Consider the following 22,498-nt stretch of genomic DNA (forward strand, 5'->3'; position numbering starts at 1 on the left):
CGTCGACAAATGTGGGGACTCCACATAAAATTACTTCCGTACTAACTTTTCCATATTACACAATGATTTTATTATTCACCTTTATTTACAGCCACATAGTCATTCTTATTTTATTACCCGTAATATAGTTTAATGTCCTCGTAATGTTTCAATTAGTATTTCAACAATTCATCCTAATGAAACTAATGAACAGCCTTGCTTCACTTAAACGCATATTTGTGTTAAATGGTAGTAAAATGATAAACTAAATAGGAAATACTAAATGGATTAACATCAGCAACATGACTGTCACAAAGCACCATCCCTCAGAGCAATAGACAAAGCCGTAGGATATGAAAGATAGAATAAAACACAATTGTAGAAAATATTACATCTATTCATACATCCAATCGACCATACACGATTTAATGGAAGAACATACAATAAACTAGAGTTTGATGATACTATATCAGGGACAACAACTTAACAAAAGGGATTATAAATAAAAATACATATTCTTATTTAAAGCGTTCCTAGACAAAGCCATAAATAAATAACGAACATATTGGGTTCTATTCCCTACGTATAATCTGAAAATAACTCAATACTATTGATCAGTTTATGATAAACGGCCTCATTATATTCAGTTTCTACTAACATTAATTTTACTATGAACAAACGTTTGTATAGACCACTTCTAGAGACTGTTCCTTTCAATGCGCTATCTAGTATAAAAATCTGCACTGTCTGTTGTTTCATACAACAACAAACACTTCTATACTGAACTACTGAATGAAAAGCCTGTTACGTAATTCCAGACTAAAGTTATTTATATTATCTCTTTATGTATATTTTCATAAAGATTCATTTCCTTCCATCTGGTTTCAATTCCATCGCGTATTCACTCAAAGATGCCTAGATCAAAATACAGACTGAGCGAAAAGTTTTATTGATAACGGAAAACAGTTAACATCAAAAATAGTACCATTGCCAGATGATAAATTTGTAGAGAACAATGATGTAAACGAGATAGGAGATACTTTGGAAAATATTACTTTTAACTAGTTCGAAAGTGTCGAGATTAAGAAATTTGAGGAAGTAATGAAATATATTATGACAGGCATTTTTAAAGTTCATGATGTGGAATTTCTTGGAGTTATTACGTAACCATGTAAATTGATCACGGTAAATCATATGATTATGAAGGTATTTCCCATAAAATGGTCGCTGCAATTGAGTATTGATCTTGAAATATAAATTCCAGCCATGAATCGATCTACAAAAGAATTTATTGTATAGGCAATGAAAACATTTGATCAGCAAAGGTGGTTTAGATCACGTCCATTTATTTTTAGCTTTATTTATGACTTTGTTTGTTGGGGAACGTCGGCTGAATTTTTGCGAAGTAATTGATTGCATTACGTCATCGATAACTGTTGAAATTTAGAGGGAAAATGTTTGGAATATAAGAGCTTTTTGTAGAGTTCTAATATAAACAAAAAGATAATAATTGCTAAAATAGTTGCAGTTGCAGAAAATCTTGACATGATGTCCAGACATACTGAAACTACGTCTAAAAGATATGTAGACCACAGATTAAAACAACACAGAGGTGAAAAACAGATTGCAATAAATCATTGCATGTCTTTTACCCATAGCATTGTCTAATTATGTTGTGATGTATCAGCTTATCCTACAAAAAATCATTCGTAATTCATAAATAAATAAGGGTATTTAAAAGAAGTAGACTAGACCAGAGGGTGTAGTCTGTTCTAGCGCTGGTAGTGTCGCTAGTTAATTCATAAAAAATGCATTTTGCTCTATAGTTTGCATTCTGTGATACGGATATAATTACATTTAAATAGGACTGAATTGCCGAGAGTTGTAACGTACTGGTTATATTTCCTTGTTAATTAATATTAAATATATTTATCTATTAATATGTACTTCATATTTATCATCAGTTATTACCAACGCAACTCCCCTTACGTTTATCGTCATAATACTAATTTTCATTGATAAAACAAGCATTATTCCAGTTTCCTTCTGCAGCTATAAAGATGTTTTCCGAACACATGTTTATTCCAGTCGCAAATAGATCGCTGAACACTAACATAAACTGAATTACGGCTGACGCAAGCGCGGCACGCCCCCAGTATTATTTATATGACCCCAGAACCCGCGACATACTTACGCAATGGGGAAAACAAACTTTCCTCTTCAAAGCCCCTTGAAATTTAAAACTGAGTTAAAAATGGCCCAAAATAGATTTTTCTAGGAGTTCCGGGATATTTCTGATCAGACGCGTTCGATTGATTTATAGCGCTATAAATTGCTACTCCGCATCAATGATGATGAACGAGGATGATGAAAATAGAAGAAAAAAATAATGATAAACTTTTGAAAATATTCATACATCGATAACGCATTTAGCCTATTTAATTCTGAAGTAACTCTTAGTAGCCTCTTAAGTCTTGTTGAGAGCACTTTCCACTTACTCGATGGCTTTAAGGACAGCAATATCATGATCTCTTCCGTAAGCTAGAAGATATGATTAACTAATATCAAAACTACGTATTCATGTGTTATATATACAAATAGCATTTAACACATGTATATTTTTACAACCGACACGTTCAGTATCTTAAAATAGTTTGACATCTTCAATTGATTCGATAAATCATTCGCGATCTACCAATTTATTCGCATAATCATTATCCTTGAACCAGTTTGAAGACAATTACGCACATGTATACTATATTTACGCACATGTATATTAACTATTGCGTCTATTGCTATTTCTCTAATGGCTCTATTACCTACTCCTTGTTGCTCTTAATTGAAGAAAAGTTCATCCAATATGCTAAGATAATAAGTGCCGTTCGGAACGTGGATGATAATATCACGTTTCTATATGAAACTTACGAGTCAATTCATTATCTTTGTTTCTTATCGCCTGTTATTAAAACTTATTTTATCCAAATAATGCACACCAAAGATCGAAATTTAACAGTTGGTAGGCAAAACTCTAGAGGTTACTCTTCCAAATCAAATCATCTTTGATTCTTTGGAGATTATTACTTTGACCCTTTTACCTACGCCCTTAAGTTGAACACTAAGATGTTCCTCTCTGGAAAAGGCTTCGAAAAGTGGTATCATAACGTAGTCATTATGTTTGGCTTAACGTGTATTCCATCTAATCGGTTTAGTTGACACATTTCCTTTTCACATTTCAACAAATATTTTAATCATTATTCATAACTATATTAAGCTTCTAATTAGTATTATCAAGCGATAATTTTCTTATTTACTTAACTTTTTTTCATTTAAGTAATTTTAATCTTCAAATCCGTTTATAATTTATTACTTAAATTAAACTAAACTAAATACTTACAAAAGAATGTACATATTTGCAAGTAAATTAATATGACTGACGTAGATAAGTAATGAAAAATAAATATTTAGCATATTCACTTGGAATTTGATTATAAATTTACTTAATCTTGAGTATTTTATTTCAATTAATTACTTAGATTAAATGCCCTCTAAAAGAAGAATTCCATAAACAAGGTTCCGTGGTTCAATTTTCGTGTTTTTATTGAACCAATCTAAGTAACCTATATCCAAATATGATACGAAATCCCTAAATTACAATATTGATAAACTTGCCGGTTTAGAGTTACACGCTTGAAAGCCAACGCTACAACTTTTAGTTGCAAAGTTCAGGCAAAAGGTTGCGAAATGACGAACCTTTCATATAAACTCTAAAGACTAAACAAGTAAATATTATACGATTTTGTTCTATTTTTAAAATAGCTAAAGAGCATGTAGTCCACTTGATGGTAAATAGTTACTGGCCACATCCCTCCAATGAAGAACAAGAAATGCTACCCGGCAAAAACCGGTGTACCTCCCCGGTCGAACAATAGTTATTATACCACCTAAAGAATTGCGGCGACCTCCCGCTACTCGTCAAGAGATGGCGCCACGAGTATTCTGAATCACGCTATGGAAGTTTTCAAAATATCTAGTATATATACAAGCTCCTTTTGCCAAAGATAATATATATAAGTTTTCTTAGGAAATATTTAGGGTATTTAAGACAAAGATTTTTTTCCATACACAGACGAGGCCCCAACGAAAGCCAATTTATAAAATTGATACAATGACGTACCTGCACAAGGTTATGTACACGAAGGGAAATGTCTAATAACATTATTAGGTAATTTAAAGTGGTAACAGTACGCATGTTGATAAAAGTCACTTTGCATACAACAAGTGATCTTTGACCATTCCAAAATCGAGTGCTGAAAGAGCAATGGCCTTTTTGAATTCGTTATCAGAAATGATTCGGGACTGTCCTGACAACTTCCATTATATGCAGAAAGAGCCAACAGTTGAAACTTTGCCTCTTAATTGGCCCAGACCTCTGATTAAATGTGTGTATTAGCAATAGCAATTAAATATTATCATTTGCTAAACAACGTGAGGAAACCTCGTGTAGGTTTCCTGGGATATATTTAAAAAAGTTCTCAAAGGTGTGTGAAATGTTCGAAACGTACTTAGCCTACGGAGCAGGGTATAATAGTGGCCCAAATCCCACTTTGACAGCCTCTTGCCTAGCACTGGAACAATAATGGGTTGACGACGATCACGACTGCCCTGACAATCTTTGGTACTATATGTGACATACTTTTACGTGAGTTTCTGTTGCAGCAAAAAAAACTTAAAAGTCGAAATAAGAACAAAATTTAACAACAACAACAACAGTAACGACAAATTGGTTTGTGCGTGCGTCGGCGCACACGAGTGTGTATGTGATTGTTTTCTTAAATATGTAGAAAGTAATGATGTGAACCAAATATGATGACGACCAAAGTACCTAAATGGGTTAACCGCCTAACGGTTATCCCCCTACATACCTACCTACTGGAAAATAGTTACGTTGCTGCTGCATTAGGTATAAGATAAAATACCACAACCACAAACCACGGAAGTCAATTGACAGCGTAATTAGTTTGCTTGTCTCATATTTGAACGCTTGATTGAGTGTCGCGAAACGACGCTCATTGTTTCAATTTAGTGGCCCATTCATCTTTGTTAGATAATTGTTTGATAAATTACGATATTGTTTATCGACTGAGATAAAATTTCTGGTCTGTGATCTAGGGTTTTTGAAAATTATAAATGGTATAAATCAGTATTTTAAGAAAACAAAGTAGAAAAAGAATTTGTTGTCTAACTTTATGGAAGTGGCCACTGAATTCTCAAAACATTTGTTATCAATCCCAATATCACTAGTTTCTTTCCTGAATTCAACAATAGATTCTCTGGTACCTCAAGATTAACTTGAAATGCCCTTTGTAACTTTCTATCCCTGGTCGCATCATTCAAACCACAACATAGCAATCCTTTATCCACTACTGCTAGATGGAAATTGGTGTGGCGATGGTACTATCGGAGGTTTAACTACAAATCGTTCTTCCACTATTAAAATGACTTTGTCATGGGTATTAAATGGGCTGGCTAATGAAACATGAACTCTAACAGCTAACTTCGTGTACAGATTGAAATCATATGAAGAAGAACATAATATAAACGGTCGCTTAAAGGTTAATATTTGACGTTAACAACTAATAAATTTAACGCTAAGAAGTAAACATACAGTGTAGGCTTACCAAATAACATTACATACACCTTACATTGTAAAAGGTTAGAAATTCGTGAATCGTGCAAATGTATTTAACATCGGTTATCATAGCGAGTACGTTGATATATTTGCGGTAATAATTTAAACCGCACGTTTTGTTTTCAGTTTTTTCGAGTTTTTTTTCACAAATATTGGTTACGACCTTGGAAGTCTGGTTTAAACTAAATGCAATGACTTTGAAAATCATCTGCTTAACCTTATTTCTTTTTCCTTTCCTTGGATGGAATTATCGTCACGAATTGAAATGATCTATTGTACAATTATGTAAATTCTAATTACTTTTTAATTTAAGACCTTGTCTTTATAGGAATGGTTCTTTGTAAAGTACCTTATTACTATCACCGACAATACTAAATTAATTATCATAAAACGAGAAATTTAATCGTGAGCCTTGGCTGACTGCAACAATATTATTATTTTGCAAGATTTTCTATAGATTATAATAAAATATAGAGGGGTAAATAGCCTCCTTCATGCTAAGATTATGTAAAGATGTAATTAAGTGATGAAATTCTTAAAATTATAAAAAATAATGCAATGAGTTTTGATATTGTGTCGTCGTACATACCTATTATGACAATGACTTTAGAATTTTAGATGGAAATTGTGCAAAAATACGTTTTTATTTGCAACACTGTTTATATGATGATATGACTATTATGATTTACCGATCTTCTGTAAAGTTCTTATAAAGTTCTGTAAAGCACAAAACTTTAACCAGATACCTTAGCAAAAGGTTACAAAGCCTAGTGTCTACACAATAAGTTAAAACAAAGTGTTGAATGTGTGTGTTTTATTACAATGTAGTGTGACAGACTACAGTCAATGAACTGTGGGGAAATTAACGAAGGTTCTAAAACGGAAGGTGTGGTTGATGAACCTGCACCTTAAATACATTGAGAATATTAATTTATCTTAGAAATAATTCATATTGAAATTTTGAATAAAATATTTATTATTGTCTTACTAAGTGTTTAGATACGTATAAAAATTGCTTAAATAAACTCAACTCATAGAATATCTTCTTTTCGTAGTAACTGTTAGTGTGGATGGAAACTGGGGGGCGGGGGGGCGGTAGGGGCTGCCAGCCCCCGGGCCCCTGGTCCTGAGGCCTCCGATGACCTTATCCCGCCACTACATTCTAATTTCTAACCATCCAAATTTTCAGTAAATACGCTTTAACCTACCAATTTCCGTGAAACGGTAATAGAATTAATTAAATATGGTCGTCTAGTGACATAGAATCGCGTGCGCGTGTTGTGACGTCACGGGAAGGCGCGTCCATATTGTATGTAGATTTCGTTTGTACCTTAGATATTTAGGTTAGTTTAAAATTAAAATTTATTTGTCGCAGGTGTAACCAATTCTTCGATTGACTTAATTATGACCATTGACCTATTACTGTATAATTATTGGGCTAGGAGTCCGTTACAATGAGTAGTTTAGGTAATGTTTCACCGTGCTGGTACATAGAGTGGTAGATAAACATCACACACCATCGAGAGTATTTTATGGGAGTTTCTAGTACTTAGGTTTCCTCATGACGTTTTCTTACACACATGAAAAGTTCCAGATGTGTGCAGTTCCAAATATGGCGAGCGCGGTAAATTAGAGCCTAAACTCTCTTACTCTGAGACCTGTTACCCTTGTCCAGCTGAACAGAAAAGAGAGAGTAAGTCCCATAGTCCACAATGCTAATCCAGTACAGAGCAAAACGTTATTAGTGTTATATAACGAATTAGCTCTATTTCTAATGGCAAATGTTACAATTATCGATATGCATGAACGGGTATAATGTATGTAGCCTACATATAAACTTTATAAGAACATACTCGGTCATGAACAACGAACATTATAGACGTCGAACGCAAGAAAATCAACATTCCGTATGTCATCTATGTAATATATTTACATATTAAACTTTGCTTATAAGTGGATAGTTAACGTAGCGATCCAGCGAAATTATGTAACAATATGTGCACCGACTTCACTATGTAAAGCTACTTTTTACTTAAATTTTATCATCTACCACAATTTGCAGGACAACCTATTTAAAGGGGACAATCCCCTTTGGATTGAATTGAAAAGCATAAGATGATTGTTTTGAAAAAAAAACTTTATCCTTTCATTACCTTTCACTTCTATTTAATTTCCTTAGCCTTTAGCTATTTCCATATCAAATTTTGGCTTCGCGGTTTTAAATACGTAAAATCATAACAGGTAGACGGATTTTAATTTAAAAATAAAACCCAAATTTCATATATTTTTGGAGAATATCTCTCATATCAACATCAACATCGGATAAGGTTTTACAATCTAAAAGTGCACATCTAAGAGCATTTGTGCAGTTTTTAACTATAAGCCGTCTATTGGATTCGTTCGTCCATTTGCTCGCTACTCGGTTCTCATGTCGTACCACGTGTACGGCTTCTTGACGTATTCCACTCGATGCTGATTGCGTGATATTTACACAACATATAAGACTTATATGTTTACAATGTAGAGGCCTGCGTGATGGCACTATCAGTCACAGAAGCAGAATTGATTTATGCTGTATTTTGGCTGGAGCGGTTCAGTAAGGGCACAACTGAAGTCGGGTTTTAGTTGAGAAGGGATTTAAAAACTGGTCAAGGCAAGACAAGAAGTTCATATTCTTCTTTTTCATAACTTTAGTTTCATTTTTATAATATGACGAGTTATTTAGCTTTGTCCTATATGAATTGTTGGTGTTAACACACCCAACTCTCTTCCTGGCCACGACGATGATATTTACAGTAGGTATATTGCTTAGAATAAAATTTCGGGTTTTTGGGATTTGATCTCTATACTCAATTTGGATTAATATTATGCCATCACAATAGTAAGACATATCGATGGAAGTAAATATCATCAAAATTGGATTACGCGATTGGTCTCTAAAATGTCACAGAGGCAAAGGCATACATAGGCTGATTAATATTTTACCCCGTCGAGTAAAAAAATCTAATGATTGGTTTAAAGTACATATCTAAATTACGTCATAGCACTAAAGAAAAGTGAAAACACATCGTAATTAGATCTACGACACTAGGCGACACATCAACATATCAACAATGTTATTAATATTGTTTTATTATGCTATTATATTACGTTAGCAATGTTATAATATGACATGTTTTGATAAATATGCAATAAGGCTTGCGGTGTGCCCCTCACGTCATAGGTTAGGGCTTCAGCAGACATGTTACTTATGGCATTAGCTGTCAAATCTGTAGCAGCTTTCAGAAAACAACGATCAAACGTTACATTCCAAACACGTTTGAATGCTACTTACAGCTACTTTTGGACGCTTGATGCAGGAACACAATGTGAAAAATCCGATGCAGTATTAATACAGTCGCATTTGCCTACAAATAATTTGCCATTTGGTAGAGATGTCGCCCTATAGGTTTGATACGTAAAGGGTTCCAGATTTGATCCTTGTTCAAACAAAGGTTAAACTTTTTATATTCCTTTATTTTATATTTCTATTTGCACAGATCGATGGCACTCACAATACAGGATAAGATAAAAGCTCTTTCTATAAAGAGAAATTTCTATTTCTCCGTATTTGGAAACTGCATACTTGGATACATATTTGGATACTGCATTCAAATTATCTTGCAATTCAATGAAAATATCCTATATCTGAAATATGTATGCATCTTTTAAGGCAATGGATTTACATAAGCACAGTTTTGGATCTAGGGAGGGGGCAGGTGGAGGGGTCTTTAGGTCCTTAGACATGATGCACCACAGAATGCTGCTAGATATCAACAAATACCACATAAGTTCATAAACATGACACTAGCTGTAGCTATGTCATAACATGAAAATGTAGTTTTCAAAACAAAAACAAGTTATGCCTATTTGCATACAAAACAACATGGTATATAAAGTCTATTATTATATGGCACATAGCATATTTCTTTGTGGTTTCCTTAAAACCACATGTACAGTACTTGTACAAGTGCATTAAGAATTTTTTCTGGTATTGTGCTAACATGGAATTTGCTGGTCATTGTTATTTAGTAAAAGTAAGTGCCTTAACCTATATATATTATTATTATATATATATATATATAGTTTGTTTTTGTATATTTGTGCATTGCAACATAAGCAAACAACAAGTTTAAAAACTAAAACTATTATTGAAACATATGTTGTCTGAAAAGTAGGAATATACATATATTATATTTGTGATACATTTTTATCTACCAAATACCCAGTTTTAAGAAGTTTATAATATGCACATAACTTCTAAAAACCACAAAAACCCAGGATTTAAACCCCAGACTCGCAGATTGGAGGGCAAAGTTAGGAAGCACTAGGCTATCTACTTCTCTCCTACAATACCCTTAAAACATTTTTTATTATTTGATTAATCTATTGAGAAATACGAAAATCTTAGGAATATATTTCAAAACGCTAATCTATAAACTCCACTTCTACTATACATTCTTTATAATATCCTTCAGGTGAATTATATGCACTTTGCAAATTGCAGGAAGGCAATTATGTACAAAGTTATGCAGAAATTACCTCCAGTACATAATTAATGTATTTAATTTAGCTGCAACAATTTTAATAACAATAAACTGTTGAAGTGTAAATAAATGTGACAGTGAAATGTTAAGTTTTTCATTGCAACAATGAACCGAGTGACATGAATTTTGGGTTTCATTCTAAAGCAGACATTACTGAATTTTTACAAGTGTTTTGTGAATTATTGTGTTTACTAGGGTACACCACCTTATCTCTAATATGAAGCAAATCTTGGGATTCGGTGAAAGGGTGTGGATAAATAAAATATATATAAAAAGATAATTTTAGTCTTTTTAGGCATTTTTTTTTCTTTATAATATAAGAGTAGCAGACGAGCATGCAGTCCACCTGATGTTAAGTGGCTACTGCCGCCCATGGACATCTGTAATCAACCCCAGATAGGATAAGATATTCTTACCTGAAGTCGGCCACAGATGTGCCGCTACCCCTGAGGACTAAGCTGGAATGCCTCGGAAAAGTCTGTCTCCCTTACCACACCCTTCAGACCGGAACACAGCAGCGCCTAACACTGCTGTTATGAGGCAGAAATAGGTGTGGCGGTGGTGCCGCTGGAGTCGAACCACAAAGGGTTCTACCACCTTCGAAATTTGTTGTTAGCTTCGAAAAAATCTATTCTATGTGGAGTTGGTTTGTACATGGGCGGGATTGACCACTTACCATCAAATGGAAGGATCGTTTGCCACTTCAATCTAACTAAATAATTAGTGTTTACTTAAAAAATCTTATATATAAAGTTCTCGTGTATCATGTTAGTTACCGTACTCCTCCGAAACGGCTTTACTGATTTTCACCAAATTTTATATGCATATTCAGTAGGTCTGAGAATTGGCTACTATCTATCATACCCCTAAGTGATAAGGGTTGTTCACCCTTAACATTTTTTTATTTATAAGGTAACACAACGTTTGCCGGGTCAGCTAGTTATTTATAATATCCATTTAAGGTATGATAAATTGAGGTTATGTTTACATCTGAATACCTTTGAAATTTGCCTTTTATATCATTGATATAACAAAAATGAACTAATATACATTATTACGTACATACCACAATAGCGTATTTTACTATAATAATGTCAGTAACACAAGAAATAACTTCTAAGAATATTGTTCAAACTCACCTTCCGGATCCGATTTTATATCGTGTTTCGCCATTTTGTTTTGTCACTTTATAAAATAAACGAACACCGCACAGGTTATGAACTTAAAATAATTACAATAACTTTCATAATACTGATAAAATACAATGCTATGAATGTAATCAATTCATGTTTATAAATTTCAGTATTAGCAGGAATAATGTCGAGTTTGACTGATGAGTGATGACACTGACAGACAGTGACAGTTGACACAATGCATAGGTTATAGAGCTTACAATGTTCCGCTTTACGCATTTCCTATGTTTTATATTTAAAAGCATCTCATTGCATTCGAAACTTTTCTTAATTTATTATTATTTTTTTAGATGGAAGATATAGGATTTTTATTGTATAAAAAGGAACTTAAGTCATGAATTTGGTAACAATTGGTCATAAAAAAAATGTTTAATATCGGTTTTAACAAATTTCGGGGCACTGTAGTCAGCGGGTAGTATTGAAACAAGTTCTAACATGTCTAAGACCCAATGTTTTGATTTGAGCGTGCTGCGTGAATAAACTTTCTTAAAGACTAATTCGATATATTTACATTATATTAAAAGCGAGTGAAATTTAAGTGAACTATTTTAATTAAATATTTATTTATGTGTTTAAAAGTGATATTTGGATATTTAAACAATAAGAATTCGTCAGGCTTCATTTATTAGCAGACTCAATGTATAATAAGTAAGATAAGATTTTGAGTGATTTGAGTTTTCATTGTTTCCTATGTAAATATTAAATGATAAAATCTTCTTTTCAGAGTCTGACGAGAATGTGAGACAGAGAAGATATCCAGTATAACAATTAATAAAGAGTAACGTGAAAATCATTAAAAATGTCTAATACCGTAGAAAACGGAATCCATGAAGATGCCCGGTGAGTTATTATTTTCTGTTAGAAAAAATTATGATGTTTATTGATAATTTAGAAATCACGATATTATTAAAATGCGCATTTGTTCAATCTAGACCTGAATTTTTAATATATACCCAATTGCAGGCAACATTCCTTAATTTATTAACATTTTTTATTATTTAGTGTGATTTTTCCAGAGCATTTCAGAATAAACACACATTTATACCTGCCTAGGCCCGGTATTAACATGTTTGTAAGTGGCAATGTTGGCAAATGACCACTCTTAGATTGCGTTTGCATGACCACTTTTGCATGGCAATAACTGGCACGAAAATGTGTCCACAGATCACAAATATAAATGACAGCTGTCAATGTCAAATCTATAATAAAAATATTTCATTTTTTTATAAGAAACTGACCATACTATCTTTGACATTTGTTCAATTGTTTTTGTTCTTTTAATTGCAACACTTTTAATTAGCAACACGTTTTACACATTATTGTGTGCATGAAACTGCACTTAAAAGCAAAGTAAACACATTGTTTCTTTTTAGAATTTTTGTTGCAGCATTGCCTCTTTATTGACTTCCTTATTCATTTAATCAATTTATTTTAGAGACCAATAATTTATTTGATTGACGGGAGAAATATGTATTTTAATTTAAATTTTATATTTATACACTCATGAAACATATGTTTTATAAACTACATACATCAACATGCCTGAACCATGTGAAAACTTATTTAATTAGTTTATTAACTTAATAGTTAATTTGAGTAACGTAATATGGCTTATGATTTGTGTGCAAAAGTGTAATTAAATTTCTAAGATCATTAAAACTAATTTTATAATTTATTAACTTAATAATGTTGCCAGATTCATTAATAAGAATTTTAATTTTTAGTTCTTAAAACTACTGCTCTTCCACGCTGATGTTACGATCATGATATGCTAATGATTATTGTTACGTTATTATTCTTATTACGTTATTAATTCTCACAATGCGCACTTTTCTCTGTTACATATATTGTTTTAATTGATGTTGGATGTTTACTGTTTTATAGCACTTTCTGCATGTTTATTATTTATGCTTTTTTCCAGCACTTATCCCGGGCTCCAGCAGGTGGCACTAACGTGTGTTTGTTCTGTTCCAGCGGCACCACGTATTTCTTTTCCAGGGGGCGGTCGAGTGCCACTCTGTGGCAACGGATCCACCTCTTCGTCTCCATCTACTGGAAGTCCCTTATCGTGGTATTGACGCCACTTTTGCTATTGCCCATTCCAATCTTGAATGCTGGATCGCCGTCGGCACCGGTAGGTTATTTTTTAAAAGATTTAAGTGGCCTAAATTTATTTTTTCCTTTTTGGTCCTTCGAACCAGATAAATGACATTAATTTTAAAATGTTATAAAATAATATTTTTACCATTTATGAAACAACTACACTTTTCAGGCTTACAGATGTATGTACGTGGTCCTCATCATGGCTACTTACTGGGTGTTGGAGCTGCTCCCGCTGCCCGTGACGTCGATGTTGCCCATCGTGCTGTTCCCAACGATGGGCATCCTGAACTCGGACAAGACGTGCGCGGCGTACATGAAGGAGACCAACATGATGTTCATGGGTGGGTTGATGATAGCGGCGGGCGTGCAACACTCCAAGCTGCCGAAGAGGGTGGCGCTGTGGACTGTCCAGGTTGTTGGCTGCTCGCATAGAAGGTACGAGTTTTATCTGATTCAGTAGTTTCTGATATTTATAATGGGTATTCGTGAATTTTACGACAATCTTTCGATCTACTTGTATGGATGGTTGTCTCGACAAAATAGCGGTCATGGTCCATTATGATCAATTTACCAAATATTTTCACAATGAAAACAGTTCATAAGTCTAAGAATTATCTAAGTTATACTTTATAATTTTATAGGAATTAATATATAGTATGCATTTAAATCAAGAAATTTGTATTATTTCAGGTTGAACTTTGGTCTTACTTTCGTGACGATGTTTATATCCATGTGGGTATCGAACGCTGCAGCTACTACGATGATGGTACCGATCGTGGAAGCTATTTTGGAAGTTTTGGAGCAGGTATTTAATTTACTATCATGTTCTTAAATTTAAAGATTTAAAGATTTAAAGAAGATTTAAAGACTTTATTGAAACAGTAAAATTTTTCACAATTTGTACATTCGTAAACAACTGCAATAGTAAGAACTGTGTCGCAGCCGGTTACGCCCCCTCTGAACACGAAGGTAGTTTGTTCCAAAATCTATACAATACGGATAATTATAATTTAGGTAAATATTCTATTACATGTACATATTATTTATATTAGAGTAAAATAATATTAATCTAGAAAAATTACACGTGAGGCAATTCATTGCCTATCCCTTAAAGACATGGCCAAAGACATATTTTAAGCAATAGTTAAGCTTGTACGCACCGGTCAGTATAACAGTCTAAAACGTACAATTCAGGGAGATCTTTGAGACCAGAGGGTCATAAAAACCAATATTTTAAGAAGTTTTTGTAATTTCAGCAAGGACTTGGTGATGTCTACGTAAATAGAAAGAAGAACGCCCTGCCAGAAAATGGGAAAGACGTCAAACCTGCCCCAGCTAAGAATACAGAAGAAGAGTAAGTTGACTTTTATTATCTTCATGATGAATTCGAAATATATTCTGTATACAACTTTTTGCCAAATAAAAGCACTAATAAGAATTCCATTCACCACAAGTATGATAGCAGATGGTAACTCTACCAGTAATGAAGGGTGTGGTGCAGATGTAGTAGATCTTACATGCACCATTAAAAATTCAGAAGATATTATTACATCATACATATGATATTAGAAAGATTGAAATTTATTGCCAATCTGTTTTACAGACCACCAATGCCAAGCGACATAACAATCTGCTACTACCTGAGCATAGCGTACGCCTCCACGCTCGGCGGTTGTGGGACCCTCGTGGGCACAGCCACCAACTCTGCCTTTAAAGGAATCTTCGATAGGTAAGTGTAAATTTGTGATTTTATCGTCATCATCATCAACAACCCATTACTGTCCCACTGCTGGGCCCGGGTCTTAGAATAAGAAGGATTAGGCCATAGTCCACCGCGCTGGCCAAGGGCGAATTGGTAGACTTCACACATCTTTTGAAAAATTTTTTGAAAGATTTCTCTGATATGCAGTCTGGTATGTACCTCACGATGTTTTCTTGCCCGTGTAAGCAAGTGATAATTAATTTCTAACACGCACATAACTTTAAAATATCAAACAGCGTGTTCCTAGGATTTGAACCTTGGATCCCTCGATCAAGAGACCGAGTTTCTTAACCACTGGGCTCACTATCACTGCTTTTTTTATTTTATCATCCATCGAATATTTTTTGCCGTTTTTGCCGTCGATTGAGTTTTGCTGTCCGAAAACTTAAGGAAACCGAATTATTTATTAAGATTGTGTACTTTTCCTTTGCAGTGAATTCAAAGAGGTGGCTGGATCAGTAAACTTCTTCTGGTTCATGGCGTACAGCACACCGCCGATGCTGCTGATGCAATTCCTTGTGTGGGTGTCGCTGCAGGTCACCTTCATGGGCTTGTTCAGGTAAGGCTGAGCTGTTTGGTTATGAGGAGTTCCCTGGGGTAGATAGACATTCTTTCATCATGTTTTTGATAGAACTGCAAGTTCAGATGTCCCAGAGAATAAATACTTAGTATTTACTGATATAGTATCTTACTTAGCATCTTTCTACTGATAAGTTTCGAGGAATTCTATTATTGATGGACAACCTAAAAAGTAAAAACTCAGAATTTGTTGTGGAATCAAGTCACATCTACAAGTAAAAAATTGTTACATACATGTCATAATAAACGTAATTGTGAAATTTAAAAAGAGATTTGTTTTTTTATGTTATTTAAAATATAATCTTGTATGGTCTCCAGGCCCAACAGCCAAGCAGCAAAGAAAGTGAATCTGGCGTCTTCTGGCTCGGAGACTACTATGAAGGTCATCAAGGACAGCTACAAAAACCTTGGACCAGTGTCATTCCACGAGAAGGTATTGAATATAGAAGAGATGATTAAACTTATGACAGATGGGAGAACTGGTATAGTTTGACGGGAGTACCACCGTCACGCCTATTTCTACCGTGAAGCAGTAAAGTGTTTTGGTGGAAGTTTTAGATGTCAGCTGAGCTACAGATGGCCATGATGGTGATCATCTTAGTTTTAAGGACTTGTACTCTTTTGTAATGCCTTGGATCATTATGTCTGTCTTTCCACACTCTTTAAGCCGGTACACAACAGCACTTAACACTGATGTTATTGGGCAGCTATGGTGAACGGTGGTATCCCTCGAGTCTAACCACAAATGACTACTATCTTTAAAGACATGGCGCTATGTGCTTCCTATATTCTATATAAAACTATAAGCGTATCCATTCATTTACAGGCTTCAGGTATCCTGTTTATCTTGGCAGTGTTCCTGTACATCTTCAGACAGCCCGGCTTTATGCCTGGATGGGCAAATGTTATTACTACTATGTAAGTAACATATTATAGTATTTATTTTACAAAATGTATATCTGACTTAATCATTAAACATAAATCCACATCCTCTGATTTTTAGTACTCGTATATTAAATACCTCAAAGTAGTTCAGCTTCTTACATATGCTTTTTAGGGTTCCGTACTCAAAAGGTAAAAACGGAACCGTAATAGTATTTTTTTACTTATTTTACCAATATTATGGTCAATTATTAAAAGCTTATATTTGCAGGCAAGTGAAGGACGGCGTGACGTCAATGTTCATCGTAATCCTCATGTTCATAATTCCGATGTCGATCGACTTCTTCAAGTTCTTCACGTCTTCCTCATCGTGTAAGTTTTTCAAGCGAATAAATTTTATAGACCTATACATGCCCTACCAATATGAAGCCCACCCATATATTTATATAGTACTAGCAGTGCCCCGTGGATTCACCCGCGTTAAAAAGAAACAGGGCCACAGCTAGTTCTAAAATATAAGTAGCCCAAGTTACTCCTTATTACATCAGCTACATGCCAATAAAAGTCCCGTCAAAATCGGGCCAGCCATTTCAGAAATTAGCCAGAACAAACAGACATACAGATAGACAAAAATTGAAAATTATATTATTTTGGTGTATGTACCGTATGTATATTCATATGCATGTAGTAAAAAGTGCACAGACCTATATGTGGTTATTTCAATATTAAAAACAGACACTCCAATTTTATTTATATGTATAGATAAGAATAGATAGTCAGTATTGTACGACCACTGCTACTATTCCTTCAGGAAAACTGTTCTGTACCTGGTGACAGATGTTTGTGGATGGCTGACAACTTACCATCAGGCTCGCTTGCTTAAAATAGAATAATTCTAGAATTTTATAACTCGTTTTTGTTTGATATTGATAGCTTTAGTAAGTTTGAAAATTATTTTTTACAGATGAGGAGTTGGCAGCTTCTAAACCTTCACCAGGCATTGTGACGTGGGGAATACTGAAAGAGAAGATTCCTTGGGGACTTCTGTTCTTGCTTGGTTAGTATCTTGTTATCCTTCGTAGGTTTAAACTATCTTGTAGTAACTATGAAGAATTCTACCAGATTCTAGAATATCAACGTAGCCGTACGGCGAAAATTTTATCTTATCTAATAGAACCATGAAGCATTCTACCTTCAGTTAATATATGTATGGCTTTACGGAGGTTGGAGATACCTTCTATCAGATCTATTCTGACAAAGGGAGATCTCCATGCGGAATATGTGATTATGACCGAGGAGTGACCATGCTCCAACAGTTCAGTTCAGTGTTTGCTTATATGATCTTGAGATAACCTCGATTGCATAATTCAGAAAGCGCCATCTCTTTACCAAATGAAGTCGAAGTTGAAGGTGGTAGAACCCTTTGTGGTCGACTCCGGCGGCACCACCGCCACACCTATTACTGCCTAATAACAGCAGTGTTAGGCGCTGCTGTGTTCCGTTTTGAAGGGTGTGGTAAGGGTGACAGACTTTTCCGAGGCGTTCCAGTTTAGTCCTCAGGGGTAGCGGCGCATCTGTGGTTGACCTCAGGTAGGAATATTTAATCCTACCTGGGGTTGATTACAGATGTCCATGGGCGGCAGTAGCCACTTACCATGAGGCGGACTGCATGCTCGTCTACTACTCCAATATTATAAAAGCAAAAGAAGCGCCATGTTACAAGTTACGGATAATCGACATAATACAACCGCGCTCATGACTTCATAAATTACAAATTCTTATTCCAGGGGGTGGTTTCGCGCTAGCTGAGGGCAGTAAGGCCACAGGGCTGTCGGCGATGATCGGGGCATCCCTGAACGGACTCAAGGGGTTGCATCCCTCCATCGTGCTGCTGGTGGTGGTGCTGGTGACGCAGTTCATCACTGAGTTCACCTCCAATGTCGCCATCGCGAATCTTATCCTTCCTGTTTTGGCTAACATGGTACGTATAGCTAATCTAAATATATATAACTTAAAGGTGACTGACTGCCATAGTGATCTATCAACGCACAGCCCAAACCACTGGACGGATCGGGCTGCAATTTGGCATGCAGGTAGATGTTATGACGTCCGCTAAGAAAGGATTTTGATCAATTCTAACCCCAAGGGGATGAAATTATTACTTCGTAACGCGAGCGCAGCCGCGGGCAAAAGCTCGTAGTGAATATATGACTAACAATATTTCTAGTTACGTCTTCAAGTATGCGTATGATCTTTCTATTATTTTTTTCTTATTCGAAATTGTAAGTTTTCTACTCGTCTTTTTATCTCTTTAATATTTCTTATCAGTTTATTCCGACAGTAACCTTCTTAGGGTTGTCATATTTCTAGGGCACTACTTTTTTCATACTATTTACCTTTCCTTCTATCATTCACATTTAATTAATTACATTTAACCATTAATTAATTTCCCCGTTCTTCTCTTACCTTTATTACTTTCTTTCTTCTCTTCCTTTTCTTCGTCCTTTAATATGTTATATTTCTGTTTATTTTCTTTACATTTTTCTTCTTCTTCATAGGTACTTTAAAAGCTAACCAACTCACTCAAGTATTATAAGTATAAAGCATTTATTTGTCGGATTCCTAATTTCCCCCGTTCTCCTCAGGCTCGCACGCTGGACATGGACCCGCGCTACCTGATGGTGCCGGCCACGCTGGCGTGCTCCATGGCCTTCCACATGCCGGTGGGCACGCCGCCCAACGCCATCGTCGCGGGCGTCGCGCACATACCCACCTCCAAGATGGTGAGTCTACCTTGAAACCTTGAAGGTGGTAGAACCCTTAGTGGTTCCGCTGCGGCGGCATCACCGCCTCACCTAACTACGGCAGTGTTCAGCGCTGCTGTATTCTAATTTGAAGGGTGTGGTAACCGATACATGCTTTTCCGAGGCGTTCCAGCTTAGTCCTCAGCGGTAGCGACGCACCTGTGGACGACCTCAGGTAGGAATATCTAATCTTGCGTTGATTATAGATTTAATGGGCATTAGCCATCAGGTGCACTGCATGCTCGTCTGCTATTCCTATATTATATAATAAAACATCTTGTATAGACCTGTGGTGATAAGTGGTAAAACCAGGAACCAGAAAGAAAGTACCATTACACCAAGCAGTTCTGGAGTTTCCATGCAAGTATTAGAATGCCACCTGATTTAGGTACATGTGACGCCAAGAGGTCAGAGGATAGTCGTCAGAAGTGGCAACTAATTGGTAATCAGATTTAGTTACAACCCTCATTCGATATGAAGTTTGTTAAAGATTACCATTGATAGCCAATGACCACTTACTATCAGGTAAATAGCATGCTTTAACGTTAACGCTGTTGACTTGGGAAGTATCGATTTTTTTTTAATTTTTTTCAGGCCATCGGCGGAATAGGACCAAAGATAATCACCACCCTCATTGTCTGGGGCTCGTACCCCACTTGGGGCTCGCTGATCTTCAAGCCCAGCGACATCGCAGCCCTTCGCGGCCCTGTCGTCAACACCACCCTTTCACCCCACGCCCAAAAGCTCTCACTAAGCTGCAACACCACAGCAAACACCCTGGCAACCATAGGGTCTATAGAAAACTTTACCTGCAACCTACCAATCAATTCCTCCACTAACACCACCTTATTCAAAGATATCGCCAAAGGAATCTTCAGTTGTAATTATACACCGTTCAATAAGAGCTAATTTCGTATAGCAAAATCTAGTTATTTTTATAGTGGAATCGTTGGAATTGCGTTTCGGATTCGAGCGATAGTGATCGCTACGCCATAGTTACTGTAGACCAATGGTAGTTTTAAGGACATCGCACATTGCAGATTTTTGTCTAAAACTGCTTGTCTTTTGCTCAATTTCGCGCACATAATTGAAGTAAGGATAATTAGTATTTTTATGTATTATTTATGCATAATTATTGCCAAATTTGATTTAATTAAGATTTTGTTCAAAGATTTTCTGGCTTATAAATTGCTTTACGCTTTTATCATTTGACACAAGATGGCGTTGTATGTTTACTGAATCACGCTATCGAAGTTTTCCAAACGAAATCTTCTTGGGTTTTTTAAATTTGGGTTTGTTGGTGAAATTGGAAAAGAAATGTTTTATATTTATATTTTTATGGAATTTTGTGTGTTTTGTATCCATATTGTCATGATTGGCAATGCAAACTGTAGACAAAGAAAATCTGCAGTGTACGAAGTGATATCCTGTCACGGATTTTGCGCTCTGCGAATAGGTAATTTATGCATAACGTTACAATGATGACCGACATATAGTGACATCTAGCGACTAACCGTACTGTTGCACGCAATGTTGCCAGTTTAGAAATCGTGTTTTTGTTTAAACGTTTGCAAATATATTATATTTTTATCGGGGTCGTGTCGAATATGAAAAAAAGGTTTTTACAAGATTTAACATCAGTTTCTAATAAAATTTAAACGACGTATTTTGGTTAAATCCTTAAAGTGTAAATTATTATTTATTTATGATGTTTTCATTTCCAATAATTAATTTTGATGCGTAATCCGTAAAGTGGCAATCTTGTTCTGACTGAGCTACTCAAAGTTAGACCACAAAATCCGTGATGGCATTTATATTGGGTATTTGGTAAGTATTATGTATTTATACATAAGCCTTGTAGACGCGAAGTATGCTATTTATTTGTGTATATGATCGTGTATATTTTTAGATTACTCTGTAATCTATTAAGGTTTTATTAATTGAAAATATACATTATTGCTTAAGATTATACTTATGTATATCCGTGAAATATTTATATTGTTTGTTGTTCTGGGCAAAGTTTAACTAACTGTATTATTGGGAAAGACAGATTAAATTATATAATCGTAATATTTTCTATATATCTTAATAATTATTTGATATATGTTGATATTTTTACAACCTTTTTTCAGAAAATGTTTAATCAGACGCTATAAATTTTACACTTGTGTAAAATTACATAAATATTTCTTAATACTTTTGAATCCAGCGTATTATTTATATACTCTATACACGATTATATTAAGTGTAAATTCCTTTAACATCTAAACTTTGCTCAGGAAAAATGTATTTATTGCCATACAAAGCATTTGCTGTGTTCAGCAAGTAAATAGCATTTACATGGTATATTTTGTAATATATTTACTATATGTTATAACTGTATATATTTGTATACACCCACCGATGCGGGTTGCAACGGAACTAAATGTATCAGTCGTTTTAACTCATTATTGTTTCAACACAAGAATTTGGCACCAAAACAATAATATTAGATTTTACAAAAAAAAACAACTTAGAAACTCTGTCTACACTGATTCAGTTAGGATATATTCATATTTTAGTATCTGTATTTGTCCCATCACTATTCAATTAGTTGGACGAATTTTGGTTTTTAACTCAAATGTTCACTATATGTTATGATTTTTTTTTTAAATTTCACTTGTAATATTTTTATAATATTCACCTTGATGGGAACAATTGACAAAATTGAGTTAACGACGACTTTTATACCCAGCATTTGTAAACAATATATAAAATAAATAGATAAGTAGTTGAAATATAACTCAAAATAATCTTTTATATACTATTGTTATCTACGCTATGTTTCGAACCACTCTCCCATTTACAATTAATCTAATTTAACGGATAAGTTTGATCTTGATTTAAATTTGAACGGAGCGGAGTGTCCGCGGAGTGGAGAG

At 34.8% G+C, this 22,498-nt stretch overlaps 2 protein-coding genes across 2 annotated transcripts in view; one reads left to right on the top strand and one right to left on the bottom strand.

The window, feature by feature from the left end:
• Positions 1-11,604, bottom strand: part of PIG-S (phosphatidylinositol glycan anchor biosynthesis class S) — a 52,628-nt gene extending 41,024 nt beyond the window's left edge. Inside the window, exon 1 of the mRNA XM_073078072.1 lies at positions 11,394-11,604. Within this exon, the coding sequence (XP_072934173.1) occupies positions 11,394-11,427 (34 nt within the window). The 5' untranslated portion in view covers positions 11,428-11,604. The remainder of the gene's footprint in view (positions 1-11,393) is intronic.
• The window catches only part of Indy (tricarboxylate transporter protein I'm not dead yet), a 41,350-nt gene extending 20,035 nt beyond the window's left edge, over positions 1-21,315 (top strand). Inside the window, exons 2-15 of the mRNA XM_073078071.1 lie at positions 12,172-12,287; positions 13,422-13,581; positions 13,720-13,985; positions 14,241-14,355; positions 14,807-14,904; positions 15,154-15,279; positions 15,746-15,871; positions 16,210-16,324; positions 16,718-16,809; positions 17,045-17,145; positions 17,738-17,830; positions 18,561-18,754; positions 19,419-19,556; positions 20,172-21,315. Of these exons, the coding sequence (XP_072934172.1) occupies positions 12,247-12,287; positions 13,422-13,581; positions 13,720-13,985; positions 14,241-14,355; positions 14,807-14,904; positions 15,154-15,279; positions 15,746-15,871; positions 16,210-16,324; positions 16,718-16,809; positions 17,045-17,145; positions 17,738-17,830; positions 18,561-18,754; positions 19,419-19,556; positions 20,172-20,486 (1,980 nt within the window). The 5' untranslated portion in view covers positions 12,172-12,246 and the 3' untranslated portion in view covers positions 20,487-21,315. The remainder of the gene's footprint in view (positions 1-12,171; positions 12,288-13,421; positions 13,582-13,719; positions 13,986-14,240; positions 14,356-14,806; positions 14,905-15,153; positions 15,280-15,745; positions 15,872-16,209; positions 16,325-16,717; positions 16,810-17,044; positions 17,146-17,737; positions 17,831-18,560; positions 18,755-19,418; positions 19,557-20,171) is intronic.
• The last annotated feature ends 1,183 nt before the right edge of the window (positions 21,316-22,498 follow it).

Source organism: Epargyreus clarus, unplaced genomic scaffold (genome assembly GCF_041222505.1).
Source record: "Epargyreus clarus isolate Ecla_fem2 unplaced genomic scaffold, WU_Ecla_fem_2.2 ptg000012l, whole genome shotgun sequence".
NCBI lineage: Eukaryota > Metazoa > Arthropoda > Insecta > Lepidoptera > Hesperiidae > Epargyreus > Epargyreus clarus.